We start from the raw sequence: 18,347 nt of genomic DNA on the forward strand, positions 1-18,347 counted from the left end.
TGAAATATACAGCTTTATTCATTTTACTTTTCTCCTCTTCTAATACAATGATGTAATTTAATTAGTTGTTACGTTCATATACAAAAAAAAATATATATATCTCGATTTGTATGAGAGAAAAATGTGTATAAGTGAAATTCACTCATTGCTACATTTTTCCCCCCAATTTCCGTTTCGTACAGATGCCAAATGCCAATACTCTTAAATAAAATCCTTCTTTCGTTCAGTTTCAGTTTCAGTTTTTCCATCTTTATAACTATGCTGAGCAGAGAGTTTCTTCAGTTTTCCCCATTAAGTGGTGTGTATTTTTGCTTTAAGTCGAGTCTTTGTATTTATCGTATGCTTGCGAATTCTTTTGCCGTTCCTTAGAGGATGCACACGCACATAATATTTATATATATATATATATAGGTAATTTATAGATCTTCTCCGGTTTGCTCTTGTAATTCCTCTCCGTTTTCCTCCTTCTTTTCGTTTGATGGTGTGCTTGTGAAAAAACCAACATTAAAATGCACATAGGCTACACGAATTGCTTGTTGTTTTGCTTTGCTTTTGTTTAGGGACGCCAGGCCTCGTTAACGGGAGTAAATAATAGAAATAATTTACGTTATAAATTAAAATTATATGTGGGGTGGTTCGACAGCTACTATGAGGGCCGGAACATCTTAGGGCAGGGTGTAGCGGACATAGGGCACCTCCACATCCTCGCCATCGACATCGTTGCAGCAGATCTCAAAGACCAGGGAGCGCTCGTGGGACTCGATGCGGCGCTTGGAGACACGGCGCACCACCTCGGACATGGGCAGCGGCAGGCGTTCCGAGCACTTGGCCTTGGGCATAAAGAAGGAATACAGCATGGAGACGCCCTGCGACAGCATGGTGATCTTGAGTTTCTCCTTCTCCTCGAAGTAGTTGAGGAACTCCTGCAGCGTCAACTCGCCGGTGACCTCGAAGCGATCCCACAGCGTCCACTCGTTGCCGTAGTACGACAGCTTGGCGGCGGGCAGCGGCTCCGAAAAGGCCATGAATGGCAGTGCCAAATTAACGAATGCATTCTTGAAGCTGGGCAAATCGGAGTGGCCGCCAATCAGTTTGATCACCTCGAGCACAGCGAGGCCGGACAGCACCGATGTTGTGGTGGCAATGGCCGGTATTATCTTGCCGGCAATCAGTTTCGACTTGTGACGATCGGCCGGTGGGATTTTGTAGTTTGAGGCACGCAGATTCGAGCAGGCGACAATGAAGTCCATGTGCAAGTTATTGTCGTCGTCCTTCTCGAACTCCAGCGGTGTGATCTTCGATTGCTTTTCGGCCTTCTTCAGCAGATCCGTTATGATCTTGTCCACACGATCCTGATCGACCTCATTGTCGTCATAGTGATTGGCCGAGGCGGCAGCGGCTGCCTCATTGGTCTCAATCTTTACACCAGAGCGTGGCACGAACACTGGCACCTAAGCGAAAAGGAATCAAATACATATGAGTATTGGGGGAATGTTCCTGGTTGGATATCCTTCATTTTGCTTACGTGAACTTTCTTCACCAGCTCAGCAATGGCTTGGCGATCGCGCACTTGATCCAAGCCATAGACCTCGGCACGCAGATTGGCTGCGGCATAGATGAAATCCAAGTGCATCGAATCGTTTACGTCGAAGACAAGGGGATCGGGACAGCGCTTGGGCCCGGACCAGAAAGGCTGGCCACTGGAGGTGACCTGATCGGGTGGGAAGTTGAAGAGCAGCTGTTTGATCTGATTCGCGTACTGGTCCTCCCAGTAGAGGCGGGCCCACTCCACGCAATCCGCAAAGCTCTTGGGCTTGTCATCAATGAGGGCTTTCTGCAAACGAAAAAGAGATGATTCGGATTAGGATTAGGATCAAAATCCATTACAAAGTAATCCCCCATGTCTAACTCACCTTGATAGAGTCGAGAATCTCCAGGGGCTGAATGCCGGGCAGCTTAATGATGCGCTCGGTGAACTGCGGATCGGCAATGTACTGGGCCGCATTCTCGGCGGACTGCTTGAAGACGCCCTCGAAGGCGTCGCGGGCCCACTGGAGCGTATGCTCGATGGCATTCGGGAAGTTCTTCAGCGTGCAGATGGGTATGCTCTTCTCGGGCGGATCCTGCGAGGAGCTGTACGACTCTGTGGCAAATGGCACAATCACTTGGACATTGCCCATGGTGCCGAGTGTGCCAGTCTCGACCAGCGGTATGCGATTGAAAATGCACTTGCGGTCCATGTAAATGCGGGCATCCACATTGTCCAGGGCATTGGCCACGCCGTGCAACTTTCCAAAGAAGCTCTCGGAGAAGACCTTCTCCGTCTCGGCGCCCACGCGCAGTTCATATGCAGTGACCTTCACGTCGGGATTCATACGCTTAATGGCCGCCGCGGCTGTGAGTGCTTTGGGCTTCTGCACGTCATGCGGACGGAACAGGAACTGGCGATTCAGATTCGATTTCTCTATGAGATCCATGTCGGTGACGAAAATCTGTCCCTTGCCAACGCCCAGGCCGAGCATGCCAAAGTTCTTCAGCAGCTCACAGCCAATGGCGCCGGCTCCGACAATGAACCACTTGGCGTCGGCCAGCTGCTCCTGGAACTTGCGTCCAAAGATGGCAATCTGTGCATCATACCGGGAGCCCAGAGGCTGGGCATCGGCCTCGGTAACGCCAGCAACCGGCAGGCATTCCAATGCATCGTAGTAGAGCCACTGATAGATGGGCGTGAACTTGCCGCTGCAGGCCTTGAGCACCTCCTGGGCCACAATCCCGCCAACTGCCGCATCCATGGGGCACGTGTTGCCCGCACAGATCTTGGCGAACTGCAGCACCAGCTTCTCGTCCACGTCGCTCTTGATCTCCTTACAGAACTGCAGGAAGCAGTTGGCATCCGCCTCGTTCCAGGGACGGGGCAGAGCGCCGTCGTTGACCTTCTGGTAGACGGAGAGGGCATTGAAGGCCACGTGCAGGGTGGCTGGGGATTCCAGTTTGGCAAAGTCCGAGATCAGGAACTCTGGCTCTTTGCTGGCCTGCTCCAGGGACTTGAAGCTAATCGACTTGGGCATCTTCACCTGGGTGGCCACGCCTCCGCTCTTGTATTCTCCATAGCTGCTGGTGTCGCCGATGCTGAAGGTGTAGGGTCCCAGGACGGTTATCTTGATCGGTTGGCAGCCGTTCAACTGCTGCATGCCCTGGACCTCGGAGAAGGTTACATAGTCGCCGTCGTTGAAGCCGTGACGGGTCTCATCCAGGCAGGTCACCACTCCCTGGGCATCGTGTGTGATGCTGGCGATCATGGTCGACACTGGCTGGGCGCCATCCTGGTCGTAGATGGTGAACGACTCGCCAAAGTCACAGAACACCTTGGCGAACAGGCCCCGGGTGTCGGCTATGATCAGGGCAATGCCATTCTCGTGGGCAAACTTGCCAATTCTCTCCTGCTCGGCTGTGTCCGAATTGGTGAGCACCACAACGCGGAACTGCCGCAGAAACTCCTCGGTTAGGGGTCCAGTGTGGGACACGGTACGCACATAGCTATTCAGCTCCGCCAGCTGTGCGCACGAGGCCTCGGCACGGTTCTTGCCAATGTCCGCCTCCGACAAGTAGAACTGCGAGGACAAGTCATTGGGCTGTATTGAAGAAAATTTCGCATTAGTTGGAGCATTTTTATGGTGAAATTGAAAAAGAACAGAAGGGCGAGGAGCACACGCGGTGGAGAAGGTGGACAGGGACAGTGACTAAGCCTTGAATGAACTGCACACAAAAGTAAAATTTTTGTCCAGTTCTCAAGTAAAACAAAAGCGAATGTCGACACAAAACGGAATGCAAGAACATTTGCAGCGCCAGTCGTGTGTGTGCGTGTGCCATAGAGTTGTCCCGCTCGCACACTTTTCGCTTGGCGCAGACATTTTGACGCAAATAGACAAAAAAGAAGAAAAAAAATTACACAAATATATTTTTCGCTTACTAATGTAAGTGAAAAGAAACAGAAGAACACTATAACCTAACCTAATTCCCAGTTGGAGCACTGCTTGCCTCCGCTGGAGGAGCACTTTTCAATGAAAACTGCACAAAGGAAGGACTCTGGGAAATAATTATGAATCATGCAGCGTTTTTCGTCTAGGGAAGGCAGCGGAGGGGTTGGCCATGGCTTTTCCCGCGCACTCTAAAGGCCAAATATCGATTTTCTATGCTGTTCTCTCTGCGCCCCCCGCCCGTTCAGCATTTTCCATTGAGACTTACCCCACAAGTTGCTGTGTCATGGAGGGTGATCGATTTCACACCGCCCAAGATCACATTCTTGGCCGTCTCCAGACCCAGGCCGCCAAGCCCGGAGAGGAGTATATCGGAGTTGGCCATGCGGCGCATTGCATCGTGTCCAAGAACATATAGCTGGCGCGAGTACAGAGACTCATCGATATCTCCACCGGCGGCGGCGGCGTTGGAGTTGCTAGCAGCCATACTACCTCCTGCTGTAGGCCGATTACTGTTACTGTTGCTGGGGGTGGTGTTGTTGCTGTTATTGCTGGAACTGACGTTGGAGTTGTTGGTGGAGCTGACTGTGCGGGCCGCGGCTGCTGCTGCTGCTGAGGAAGCTACGATGTCGTTGTTTTCCACACAATTCTTACTCTCCTTCTGACTGCCACTACTTTCTTTCTGAACTGCTGACGATGTACTGACGTCGTCGGCTCTGCCGGTTTCGTTTGCACACTTCGCCATCGTATTCACAGCACATGTGTCAGAGGTAGACGACGATACACACAATTCCAGCTGCTGCTCTGTTGTTGTCTCGCTCTTGTTTGAAATGTCAACGGCGCCTGCTGCTTTGTCGTGATTTTCGTAGTTGTTGTTGCCGCTGCTCGATGCTCGCCCGGCACCATCGGCAGAAGCCTTTCCCTCAACTCTTCGCTTTTTGCACAATGGGGCATCCGAGCTGCTGCTGGATGCCGAATCGGCCATCAATTGGTCACCAATCGATGACATTTCTGCTGCCCGGGTTTATGCTTTCGTCCAAAATGCTTGCCCAAAACCAAAACCTCGTTCCGTCTGATGCGGTTTTGTCTCTTTTGCACTACTCGCACGCTCACACAAACACACACGCAGCACAACACAGGCCCAGGCACGCACACACGCGCGACCTCAAGAAGTTCGAAACGTCTGTTGTACGAATTCCTTTGTATTTACTACTCTTTCGACGGCACGCTGTCCTCCTAGCTTCTAATCTCTTCTATGTCCGTTTAAAAGCCAATAATTCACAATTGATCAGAACAAAAATCATGGAAATTGCAAAATTCGCGATCAGTGTGACCGTGGATTTATCGATAAAATATACCTCAGAAATATACCAAAATATACAGTCTCATTTAAAAAATATACCGTAAATATACTGACGAATTCAAGTTATTTTTACATATTCCTCGATTTTGATATTCTGTTGAATATTACTATATATATAGAACTTTTAGCCGTGCCCACATAATTTTATACGATTAATGAATCAATTTTCTACTTAACTGGCCAGTTTTTAGTCCTTGCTTTTATTGTATTTTGGCTAAAACAAGGTTTGAACAAAATAGTTCCACAAAAAAAACAGTCGCAATGTTGTTGGTATTTAAAGACATGATGCGTGTATAGGCCTTTGTACACCCTATTTCGTTAATTTTATATGTAGATCAAACGTAATTTATTAAGACCTTTTCTCAAATTGATATTCCTTAGACATATTAAAGTAGATTATTAGTATCTTGTATATATTTATCTCGATCCTGATACCTACTGAGCCTTGGAAGACAAACGTATTCACAATTCTATAACATCCATTTACCCCAGGGTATGTGTGCATGGAATTAGCAACATGTTGGTGTATGGAATGAGACTCATTGTTGCAATAGCGAAACTGCGGCGAATCGGGTATTGCCTATATTTCAAGCTATATAGATTTGCCCACTTAGCTTTATCCCATAGATAAATGCATTTTCTACAAGATTGCTTCTTTAAATTACCTTAATGTATTTTATTTTGACCAAAAAACGGTTTTCAAGTAAATGTTGCCGCAACTTTTGTGTATGGAATGGGACTCATTGTTGTGAACCGGTTATTACAGATTCTACCCGATTCAAATAAATACCAAAATATACGGTCTCATTTGAAAAATATACCGAGTGGTGCGCGCCAAATTTGAATGTGAGCGGCAAGGATTTAAATGTTGTCAACCGGGCCTCTATGACCACATAATTTTATCCAATTAATAAATTTATTTTCTACCTGACTGGCTTAATTTCAATACTTGACTTTGATTGTTTTTGCCTCAATTTTTGGTTCCTCAACAACAATATAGCGTGTCGTATGATGAAAAACAGATCTTAGCCCGCTTAAGACCCCTTTATTTAAATAGTTCAACCACTTGAGGCATTAACCCACCGGGGAATCTGTTTGGTGTTGTTGTTTCTCGGGGAATCCCCATTGGTCGGCCAGCACAAGATGTTTGACGCGTTCTGGATAGCTCCAATCGAGCGGCCCAGCAGGATCATGTCGTTGATGTTCATCTCGAGCCACTCCACAGGTTTGACGAACTGTTTCTCACATACAAGCTGAGGATGCCAATGGCGTTCACGAACTCCTGGCAAAGGCATAGCCCTGTCGCGTTATGCCAGCCCCCAAGCCATGTAGCAGGACCTGTTTGTTTTCTGTACTCAGTTTTCGTGCCAACTTTCTAGACCTTGTCGGTATGTCCGACAGCCCGACCAATGTGAACGAAAAATCAACAATAGGGCAGATTCAAATGCGAAAGAATATTCATTTCACGGTGCGCAACATGATCGGTGAAACTGTTGTTTTTCGGACCCTGAAGGAGAAACCAAAATCATATGGCGAGTTTTAAGAGAATCTGATGAATTTTTCACCACCCATATTGCTATTTTGAAGTCAGAAAAAAAACCTGACATGTTGACCTGGTACAAAATTTGGTCTTGACGGACGGACGGACAGACAGAAGTGTCTCAATCGACTTGGCTATTGATGCTGATCAAGAATATATAGACTTTATGAGTTCGCAAACGCTTCCTCCTAGGCGAGTATCGCTTCCATTTTGAGTATCGGTTATAAAAATGAAATATAAAAGAAAATAGTAGGGTCCTCAATATTTTAGCTTGAATGCCTAATGAAAAGCATTGAATTATACATTAACATTCTAAACATACTAGAAGTTCTACATTTAGGTAACATTTGTTTAAAAACATAGGAACATGATAATAATGCATTTTCTATAAATTTCTTTCTTCTTAGAGACGGAGCATTCACGAAAGGGTTAAATATAATTTAACCACCGCACGGTTGATGCCGTAGGCCAGAAAGTGGAACTCGGACATGTAATCGCCCTCGGGAAATGGCAGTGTTTTTTAGAATCGGTTATTAACCTGCTCGATGATAAGCTTATCCAATATTTACATCATCAAAGAATCATCTCTTTACTTACATCGAAGGGACATGAATGATTCAAATTTGAAAAATCTTTGAAGCTAGCATAAAAATAACTTACGACGGGGAAGGATTTTTGATGTTTAAGGTATTTGCAGGCATCCACAGTTAAATTGTAAAGGAATGGTTTATATCCACTGAATCGCTTATACAGTCCAAATTTTGTCTGAAATGCAAAAAAATTAAAACAAAATTCGCTCGCTCACCTTTGCATACATACCGAGACATTGGTAACGGGAACTTGAAACAGATTGACTTTCAGCGATAGATATTTGTAGGTCCGGTTCACAGATTTCAGATAACAATATTCAAAATCGGAGAACTCCTTGTCCAAAGAATTGCACTTTACGTTAGTGAACTCCACTCGACAAGCGATCTTCGAGGTGTTGGTAATTGGTCGTACAAATAGTTTCCACTTGTGTTTATTTATCCTTACCTCTACGACAAAATGGGATATGACCAGGAGGTACACCAAAACATTGAGGGTACAACACATCACGCACATGAAGCCACGACGACTAAGTTCGATGTAATGCTTTTTTATATACCAATACTATTTTTATAGAAAACTTATTCTTCTTATATTCAATGGTCATTTAAAATTAGTTTTTTGTTCAGGTCTACTGATCAAGGGTTATCTCTGGATATCAGCTTTGCATAGAGAGCTCACTGGCCTTAATACCAGTTTGCTGAATCGAGGTAGCAAGCAATTTCTGTCCATGGTCCATTGACACTTTAAACAAAAAACAGCTCCCTCAAATAACGTTTCAAATTTATAGGGTGTTTGAAAAAAACTCTCATTTACGGACAGATTCAAAACAGAAACAGGATAAACCGTCATCACAGGAGTCTGTATATAAAATTTTAAAATGCACTTGTAACAGTGCGGTATTACAGGAGTATTACTCCAGCTTTTGTAGTTTCTGAGAACTAGGCGTCAAACAAGATTGACGGGCGAACGAACAGACAGACATAGCTCAATCGACTCGGCTATTGATGCTGATCAAGAATATATAGACTTTATGAGTTCGGAAATACTTCCTCCATCCATTATCCGAAAAAATCGAATATACCCCAGTAATCATTTTGAGTATCGGTTATAAAAATAGAATATAAAATAAAATAGTAGGCTCCTCAACATTTTTCCTTGAAGGACTAATGAAAAGCATTGATTTATACATCAAGAATATGTTAAAGTGTATGGTAATACACCTCTTAGTTCATGAGATATTCAATTTAACTTTTATTCATAGAAGAAGTTTTTCCGACAAAAATATGAATTTTAGTGTATTTCCAAGTTGCCATAAAATATTTCCTCACATTGTTTTATTTAGCTAAAATGTAAGTTTATAACTCTTATTGGACATCAGATTTGCATAAAGAACTACATATGTATGTAGCTTTAATGCCATTTTGCTAAATCCGGATAACAATTATTCTCTTGCCCTTGTCCATTAACAATCTAAACATACTATAAGTGCTACATTTAAATAACATTTGTTTAAAAAAACATAAGAACATGATTAATGCATATTGTATAAACTTCTTTCTTCTTAGAGATGGAGCATTCATGAAAGGGTGAAATATACTTTAACCACCGCACGGTTGATGCCGTAGGCCAGAAAGTGCGACTCGACCATGTAATCGCCCTCGGGAAAGGCCAGTAATTTTGAGAATCGGTTATTAATCTGCTCGATGGTAAGCTTATCCACTATTAGATCATGCTGTAGAATATACATAAATATTTGCATCATCAAAGAATCATCTCTTTACTTACATCGTAGGGACATGAATGATTCATATTTGAAAAATCTTTGAAGTTACCATAAAAATAACTTACGACGGGGAAGGATTTTTGATGTTTAAGGTATTTGCAGGCATCCACAGTTAAATTGTAAAGGAATGGTTTATATCCACTGAATCGCTTATATAGTCCAAATTTTGTCTGAAATGCAAAAAAATTCAAACAAAATTCGCTCGCTCACCTTTGCATACATACCGAGACATTGGTAACGGGAACTTGAAACAGATTGACTTTCAGCGATAAATATTTGTAGGTCCGGTTCACAGATTTCAGAAAACAATATTCAAAATCGGAGAACTCCTTGTCCACAGAATTGCACTTTACGTTCGTGAACTCCACTCGACAAGCGATCTACGAGGTGTTGGTAATTGGTCGTACAAATAGTTTCCACTTGTGTTTATTTATCCTTACCTCTACGACAAAATGGGATATGACCAGGAGGTACACCAAAACATTGAGGGTACAACACATCACGCACATGAAGCCCCGACGACTAAGTTCGATGTAATGCTTTTTTATATACCAATACTATTTTTATAGAAAACTTATTCTTCTTATATTCAATGGTCATTTAAAATTAGTTTTTTGTTCAGGTCTACTGATCAAGGGTTATCTCTGGATATCAGCTTTGCATAGAGAGCTCACTGGCTTTAATACCATTTTGCTAGCAAGCAATTTCTGTCCATGGTCCATTGACACTTTAAACAAAAAACAGCTCCCTCAAATAACGTTTCAAATTTATAGGGTGTTTGAAAAAAACTCTTATTTTCGGACAGATTGTATATAAAATTTTAAAATGCACTTGTAACAGTGCGGTATTACAGGAGTACTACTCCAGCTTTTGTAGTTTCTGAGAACTAGGCGTCAAACAAGATTGACGGGCGAACGAACAGACAGACATGACTCAATCGACTCGAATATATTCCTTATGGGGCGGAAACGTTTCCTTATTGGCGTTACACATTTTCCGCAAAAATCTAAAAATTCCGCAATCTTCCAACCATACTATGCACCAGAGCTTGCCAATATTTTAAATAATGCATCCCACTTTAGCCAGTCGAATGAATTCCCAGAGAAACCGAAGAAACCTCCTACTAACCGTATAAGCATCATCTCTTTCTAAATTTTACTTTCCCTGCAATTGTTCTCTTGTTACATACGGATTTTCAACGGTTTTTCAAGCATCGATGGCGTTGTCCTTCGCCACTCATCCCAGAAGTATCCCAGCAGTGACTACCAGCACCAGTCTCGGCCACATTGTCGTCTGCTCTCAAGGCTCCTTACAATTTTATAAGTTTTTTCTTCTTCCAAAGAATGGAGTTGAGAAGTAGACTACATCCAGCAAAGCAATCGCTAAAGACCTGAGGTACCACTGACGGCAGCAAGACGGTATATGTGGGCGCAGGTCTCTACGGCTCTGGCACATACTTCAACCACGAATGCTGGCCAAAGTAAGCAGTTCCTCTCCGGACAGCATTGCCCCGCAGTGTGCCCTTAAGTACTATACTCCATTTTCCATTTTTCCATCAACGTGTTTATTTTCAAAAGAAAATTTAAATTTTACGTTGCGTGGATGTGCATATAAGTGTGACCGCGGGTTTCTCGACAGGATGTACGGTCAGACTCTCAGAAATATACCGAAAACTACGCCACAGTTTGAAAATATACCAAAGATATACTGCCGAACTATTTGAATTCGTATTCATATTCCTCGATTTTTATTTTCGGTTAAACATTACTAGCTAGCTAGGATCATCAGCCCTGCCCACATAATTTTATCCGGTTATTGAATCAATTTTCTACTTGATTGGCTTGTTTTAAATACTCTTTTTTTACAGGATTGTGACTGAAATAAGGTTTTAGCGAAAAGGGTCAAACAAATAAATTCTTCTTGACTTGTTCTTTTTTTTACCGTCTGGCAGCCCTGCATAGCAAGCAGTGCTGTAAATTGTATTTATTTGAATATTTAAATTAGGCGCCCAAAAAGAATGGGGAAAAGTAATGATATAAAACTACGGGCATAAGGAAGATATCTAAGATTTGTCTTATCCTATGCAATGCTGTTGTTATATATGTATGTGGATGAAATATATGAAAAATTATCACATATTTTCAACAATAGCGAAAATATATTTTATATGTATATTTTTCTGCTTATAACGAGACCTAATTGATCAAAACCTGTTTTCTAATGTAACCTAAGGTTGTTTTTGGTCCATATAAATAATTTAAAAATCATTAATATCATGATTAAGTTTCTAAAGTGATCTCCGTGATCTAATTCCAATTAAATTGTACTTCCAATTCGCAGATCTGTAGTCAAAGAGTTATAATTGATTCTAAATCATATTCCAAATCATTAATTTTCCAAAAATGATTAAATATCTCCTTTCATCAATCTGTTTGGGAAGTTAATTGCCCATCCTTCGCCCCCAGTCGATCATGGCACGCGCCTTTCATCAATGGACAGGACAGTCCTCTACTAAGTGACCCACAGTGAAGTTGTCCTGTTTTGTCCCTTTTTTCCTAGGTTTCCTGGGCCCAGAGTTCAATATCCTTAGAGTGCAGCTAATCTATTTTCGGCCTCGGGTTCTCTGTTCAACGGTAGTCGAGCATGAAAATGCGTAAATTTCCACGAAAAACAGTTCCGTTTTCCTCTGTGGGGGAGTCCCTTTTCAAGTGTTGAGTGCGAGCCATTAGAGGGGGTAGCACGAGCGGCAACAGCTGCAGGATCCGAGCATCGAGGATCAACGGAACAGTTGCGTAAAATGCATTTTAATTTACAGCTACAGCTGCGCGAAATGCAACCATCCCCTACCCTTCCCCTTCCATCGCATCCCTGCCCGAAGTTCTGCTCTAATTTTAGTCAATGCGATCGGCGTGCAGTTCGCGATAGGATCTGGCCGAACTAGACGCGGACTTTATCGCGTGTGCGGTGTGTCCTTGTGTCGCGTGGACAGGCCCGAAAAACATTACAAATTAGCATACTGATCCCGGTTGCGGGTGCTCCCGAAGCGGGGGTGTCCTGCGACCAGATGTCCTGTATCGCGTGCCCAACCCATCCCCATCCAATCCGATCCCTGCCCAGACCATCCCAGGCTTAATTAAGCCTCACATCACATCCCATATGGCCTCCTCGCATCCCTCGCATGCAAATTTTTACCCATTAATCAATTTTGGAATGTAATTTGAATACTCAGGAATTCTGGTATTTCGATTCGGGGGAAAATGGCTGCCTCTCCGATAATATTATTTTCGGGGCTGTCATCACATGAGGGCAGGAACCCAAATTCATCCAGACTAAAACTACATATAAAAATATATTTAGTTGAAATGCTTTTGGAAATGGAAATATGGAATTTAAAATAGTTATATAATAATATCTCTGGGAGGAAAAGCCACAGAAATACGGTGAAGATCAAAGGAAATATACACGATGTCACGATGATTGAAATAGACTTCCACAAAAGACAAATACTCGTAGATGCACCTAAATGGAGATGTTTGGAAAGCCAGAGGGATGGAATATTCAAGTTATAGTCTAACGTGGTCCAGGGGTCTGTCTTTAACTGTTTCTATCCGCAAACCGATTAATAATGGTACATATTTAGTGTATGGTATGGTATATGGATGGTATTATTCCTCATATAAGAGGGGGCCATTCGAATTGGAGTGGAAGATCTTATGTGTTTAAGAAGGCATTATAGAGCTAAGATTCTTTATCCATTCATCACGAAGTTTCTTACTATAATCTGTTATTGTATTTTGCCTGAAAATAACTTCAGAATCCTACATCTTTGATCTTCTATATCTTTACTAACGAAATTTATGGACGTTCTTTACCACCTATTAGTCCCATAATTCTTAAAAACATCCCAAAGTAACCGCATTTACTGCTGCCTGTCCACCCATGGTACATATCTAAAGAGCTCTCCTAACCCACTGTCTCATATTGCGTTTATCAAAAAGAAAATCTATCTTTTGATGCGATCAGCAACATCATTGTATTGCCTCTCAAATGACTTTAGCAGCGTTTGCCTTCTTCTTTTTTTTTTCTTTTAATTGTCTGGGAAAATGCATTTTATCGTCACCCGACAATCTTTAAGCAAGAGACCCGCAACGAAGAGGGACAAGGAGAGGACACAGCGTAAATTTTAACAGTCGAAACAATTACAGAAGTGTCTCCTCCATCTCCATCTCCGTCTCCATCTCCATCACAGGGAGAACTGCTGGCGGTAGTTCCTGTCACCCTCTCACCCTCTAAACGGAGAAATACGTTACAAATCCAACGCTTGGACGACTTGGCCTGGTCAAGTGTTTGTTTTTGTTGCTACCGTCTTTCCCCTGTTGCTGGCCTAAATTTGCGCCGCTTTATGCTCACTGAGTAACGTGTGAATCAAGGAGGGGAGCGCACCTCCAGAAGAGGAAGTGTCCGCCGTCTCCGGCCTGGGTGCAATTTTGATTTTGGCCCCGCAGCGCTGGCATTGTTACGAGCCGGCCACAGGTGAGTGCGTTCTGATGCCTGGATGAGGGCCAGGTAACTGCTAATTGGTAGCACAGTCCATGGGGGAACTGCAGGTTAAATTGAGGTCCACTTGGGAAGGAGTTTTCCCTTACATTTAAAAGGAACTCTTAGGCCACTTTGCTCGAGAAAGGAAGTAAGTCTAGTCTTAATTTTGCCTGAAGTTTCTAAATGCAGTTGAAGGGGGTCTCCAGCCTGGAAGGCGCCTTCCTTTGCATCTAAAATTTAGTCTCATATCTCTTTCGAAGACAAAAACGTAGACCAACTTTCTTTACGATGACAAAAATCCCACCGAATGCAATCAAAATATTTACGGATGCACTCGAGTGTGAGCGATGGACAGAGGAGAGACGGAGAGAGATATGCACAGTAAGCATTATATCTTCCATTTCCAAATGGAAAGTCCTCTCGAGGTGTGAAAGGACAATGCGACGCTCCTAGAGAGCTGTCAAAGAAATGCAAATGCTGAAGCATGTACCTGGGTCTGGGCCTGGTCCTTCTAAGAGAAGGGGTTGACACTGGCGGGGCCAAGACAATGCAGGGCACGACAAAATATTTTCAACAATTTCGAGTGTCTTTTGCAGGACCCCGACCCAGGCAGCCAAGATCTTAGATTTATGTATGTAAATGCGAGTCCACCACTCAGACGAGGGCTGAAAGTCGAAATTAAGTTGTAATCTTTGTAATTTTGTCACTCACTTCCCCTCGGGCCCTGCGAAAGGGGTTGACAAGGGGCAGCTGCTCACTCCCCAGACCATCCTCTCCTCCTCATACTCATACTCCTATCGTATTTGTAGGTCCTTCGTCCTCCCTGTACTTTCCGCATAAAGCGACACATTTGTTTTGTAAATATTGCGTTTGTAATTAATGCGCGAATATCGAGAGAACAGATTCCATTCCTCGTATTCCCTTCTGTCTTTCGGAAAATTTGCATATGATTCTGACGATCGCCAGGACAGGAGGAGTCATTTTTCAATCGGGAGTCATTTTTCATTATACCCGAAAGGGGGTTTTGCTATTCAAATTTCATTCAACATAGATTAATGGGTTCAGCAATTTTGTTTGGGAAAAAGTTGATAATTTATATACCTAGCAAAAAAAAAAGAAGCAAAGAGAGAGAGAGATATATTGTGCTTTAGGGAAAGTAATAATAAATACAAATACTAAGATATGTTGCGTTCTAATACTAGTTCTTATCACAAATAAATTTATTTACTTTTTCCAAGTATCTGAAACAAACATAAATCATGTGATTTATGCATCTAGTTTTTTATGCAAAGAAAATTCTCTCACTCCCTCCACAGATTCCCTAAGACCTTCGATCATTTGATCAAGCCATCAAGTAATAAACGGATTTTCGCCAGTTCCCATTGAGCAATAAATCAACTGAAAACTTTTCAGCACTGCATTTGGCACATGCAAAATCATTTTGCAGAAATTTGTAAACATTTTATTACAACTCCAAGGCCCACCCTTCAGCACAGGACAGGGCCTCATCGAACCCTACTTAAGATGCGCTGAACTGCAGCAGACAGAAGACAATGGGAATTCGCAAAATGCAGGACCCAGGACACAGGAGTGTAGATGTTAACCCTTCTGTGGCATCACCAACCCCGACACAAGGATCGCATGAGACGGAGATCCCTGGCTCCGTGCTTTGCATATGTAATGGCTCTGTCTCCAGAGTTCCGTTGCGTGTTATTGCCCATGCCTAATCCCGGCTAATGGGCTTGCTGTGGCCGGGATTTGAATAATGCTCAGTTAACGCTTTAATGTGCTTAGCTCCCGGCGGGTCCGGGTCCGGGTCCGGTCCCAAAAGGAGCAACTAAACGTGTGTTAAACACTTCCTGTCTGGGACGAACCTCTGACTCCGATGCTCACTTTGTGTGCCGCTGCCCCATCCTCTGTTCCCGCTGCAGTTCCGATTTCCCTTCATTTTGGGTTCCATCTTTTTGGCAACATTTTTATTGAGCGCTGCGCGCAACGAATCCATCAATTTTATTGCCAACGCGGAATATTTTTATTTCAGATCAGCGCCAGGCATTGACGACACTTCCTGAAACAAAAGGAAAGATTCCCGGAAAATACGAAAAAATCAAGAAGGAATCGTTACAACTGTCGTAAAGTTTCCGCTGCTGGCAGAGCGACTTTAAGCTGCTTATGCAATGTGCCCAGAAAGAGAGAGAGAGAGAGAGAGAGCAGGAAAAAACTCTTTTGTAGAATGTATTATGTGATGGGCATACAAAGCATTTTGTGGTTTATCCTTTCAGCAATAAAAGTATCCGATTACGGAATGCACTCCGCTGAAACAGTGGGAACCTCGTCCCGTGTCCCGTCCTGTCAGCGCATAGATCAAATGCATAACAGCAGGAGCAGGAACAGGAGCAGGCACAGCTGTGCCAAGTCTCAGTCGCAGTCCCGGGGATCTCACTCCTTTTAATTAAAGTTTTAAGCCTTTTAAATGTTGCAGACGGGATAAAACAAGGCGACAAGGGCAAGTTAACTGCCAGTCAAAGCGTTGACATGATATCCCGCCGCAGCCGAGTAAGCCGACACGACTGCCGCTCTGGGCCTGCAATACTGTGAGACGACTCTCAGATGAAACTGTAACTGAAACTAAGTCGAGCAGGAACGAACCGAGCTTCGACAGCAGCTGGTCGGTCCCCTGGGACACAATATTAACTAAGTTTCTGCTGAGGCTCATCATTATTCTGAAGGTGAGGAAAGTTGTGTGGAGTGGGAATCATACTCATAGAGATGAGCAGCCTCATGGGTAGTCATTAAAGACACAAAACTAGGAGGATACATCTAGCTTCCAGGTGGGATTGCTGCTGCAACAACAAAATACACCTAATTTCCAGCCAAAACGTTATTTCTTCAACGACCTTATGCACTCGCAGAAATAATATCATTGAAATGACACTCGGATGAGGAAAGTTATTGACCCGTGCTAGGGCGGGGGGCACTCGAGTGTGTATCGGTTTGGAAAATCCTCGAGTCACATCCTCTCGTAAGGAACCCGCTTCTCAAGTGGTTCCCGTTTTAGACAAACCCTTGCCACGGCTGCACATCCAACTGTCGGGGATTACAAGGGGATGAGGATGAGTCGTCGTCGTCGTCGTCAGAGAGAGAGAGTCAGTCCATCAACTATGGAGTTACATGAGCTGTGTCTGCTGGCCAGCTGTGTTGTGTGACTTATTCAAATTGATTTAAAAGGCTTCCTTGGCCCCTTTTGTCTTTGTGTGCCTCTGCAATCACTCATAATGATTATGGTGCCATTGTCTCAACCTCCAGTCCGTTCTGCTCATCCCAAATGATTCAATTAACAGAACAGCTGAAGCTGAAGTTGAAGCTCAGAGGTGGAAGCCGAGGCTGCAACAGAAGCTGGCTGACCAGTGGCTGTTATTTATGTGTCATGTGGGAAAAACAAAAGGGTTCGGGCACCTCACGTCAGAGAATCGGGGAAAAAAGAGCTCCCTTGCGCGATCTGGCATTGAGAACTTTTCCCGATTGCAGGCCCTTTTGTTTTCATAACTTTCGCTGTGGATATTTATGGGAAACCAGAGAGATGGTCAGAGTGGTTCGATGGTCAGCCTGAAGGGGTTGTCCTTGCAGGAGGGAAAAATCTGCCCAGCATCAGGTAGAAATCAGCTTGGAACTTGTATCGAGGCTTTGACCAGGCAAAACTTTATTACAAATCTGTTCCCTTATCCGCTTAGATGCTGTTTGTCGAGCAGGAAACTCGGAGATTTTCTTTACCTAAAAAGAAAATTAATTTTGTGGCTTCCCTGTGATTTTCTTGATCTAAAAATAAATTAAATTAGAATTTATTCGATGCCACAATTTTAAGGAAATGTTCTCGGCCAAAGCAAATTGAAACCTGATTCTGCTGTCAGCAGAGAAATATCGAGATATTCTTTTCTAAACTAAAATGTGCTGCCAGGATTTGTCTTGTCATGAAATAGAGATTTTCTTTACTTAAATGCTGAAGAAAATTGATAGTTTCCTCAGCAAAAATCTAATGAAGTTCGAAGTGGATCAATAGACCAAATCAAATGAATATCAAAGAAAATTTTAGGATATGCTTAAACGAAGCTTGTTGTCTTAGGCTTTGTATGGTACTGTTTGCAGCATTAATACCTTTTTGAGTTTACATTCAATATTTTATACATTCGTATTGTGCACTCTAATGAATCGCCTTACAAGCAGTGCTTCCCATAACAAATTGACTTTTGTCTTTGCCGAAAATCCCCTCAAAATGGCATTAGAATCCTATTAACTAGACGCCGCAAATTCAGATACTTTTGGCCAGCTATTGAAACTGCAAATTAAGCAGACAAGCCGAGGGTAGCAGCGGATGGCACATTCAGTTGAGCAAATCAATTAGTCACAATGGCCCACGGACACAGGACAATACAATGGAAAGAGGATAGGAAACAGAGGACAGAGGACAACGAGTACCGGACACAGGGCTAGGGACAGAGCCGTCCCTTAGTCGCGACATTTCTCATTGCTGACTGGGGAATTCCTTGGCTCATTTCT

General features: G+C 43.4%; 2 protein-coding genes and 1 pseudogene across 2 annotated transcripts; all 3 read right to left on the reverse strand.

The window, feature by feature from the left end:
- On the reverse strand, positions 1 to 5,252 carry LOC6593089 (ubiquitin-like modifier-activating enzyme 1). Its single transcript, XM_002017686.2, has 4 exons — positions 4,246 to 5,252; positions 1,914 to 3,632; positions 1,526 to 1,834; positions 1 to 1,451 (listed from the first exon to the last, which is right to left on the reverse strand). Exons 1-4 carry the CDS (start codon positions 4,984 to 4,986, stop codon positions 666 to 668), a joined length of 3,555 nt encoding a protein of 1,184 aa, XP_002017722.2. The 5' UTR covers positions 4,987 to 5,252; the 3' UTR covers positions 1 to 665.
- A 1,146-nt stretch (positions 5,253 to 6,398) lies between these two features.
- LOC113565087 lies at positions 6,399 to 7,975 on the reverse strand (annotated as a pseudogene).
- A 1,072-nt stretch (positions 7,976 to 9,047) lies between these two features.
- On the reverse strand, positions 9,048 to 9,754 carry LOC6593087. The gene is made up of 4 exons (XM_026985635.1): positions 9,695 to 9,754; positions 9,479 to 9,634; positions 9,257 to 9,424; positions 9,048 to 9,203 (listed from the first exon to the last, which is right to left on the reverse strand). The coding sequence occupies exons 1-4, from the start codon at positions 9,752 to 9,754 to the stop codon at positions 9,048 to 9,050; spliced, it is 540 nt and encodes a 179-aa protein (XP_026841436.1).
- Positions 9,755 to 18,347: the final 8,593 nt, after the last annotated feature.

The sequence above is a fragment of the Drosophila persimilis genome, unplaced genomic scaffold (genome assembly GCF_003286085.1).
Source record: "Drosophila persimilis strain 14011-0111.01,24,50 unplaced genomic scaffold, DperRS2 tig00000002-arrow-pilon, whole genome shotgun sequence".
NCBI lineage: Eukaryota > Metazoa > Arthropoda > Insecta > Diptera > Drosophilidae > Drosophila > Drosophila persimilis.

Bases quoted from the DNA above. Each gene is read 5' to 3' on its own strand.
- LOC6593089 (XM_002017686.2), bottom strand. From the start codon at position 4,986: ATGTCATCGATTGGTGACCAATTGATGGCCGATTCGGCATCCAGCAGC. The intron at 1,835-1,913 runs GTGAGTTAGACA...TTTCGTTTGCAG, and splicing joins AGATTCTCGACTCTATCAAG to AAAGCCCTCATTGATGACAA. The intron at 1,452-1,525 runs GTAAGCAAAATG...CTTTTCGCTTAG, and splicing joins AGCTGGTGAAGAAAGTTCAC to GTGCCAGTGTTCGTGCCACG.
- LOC6593087 (XM_026985635.1), bottom strand. From the start codon at position 9,754: ATGTGTTGTACCCTCAATGTTTTGGTGTACCTCCTGGTCATATCCCAT. The intron at 9,635-9,694 runs GTAAGGATAAAT...AACACCTCGTAG, and splicing joins TATCCCATTTTGTCGTAGAG to ATCGCTTGTCGAGTGGAGTT. The intron at 9,425-9,478 runs GTATGTATGCAA...TTTGCATTTCAG, and splicing joins TTCCCGTTACCAATGTCTCG to ACAAAATTTGGACTATATAA.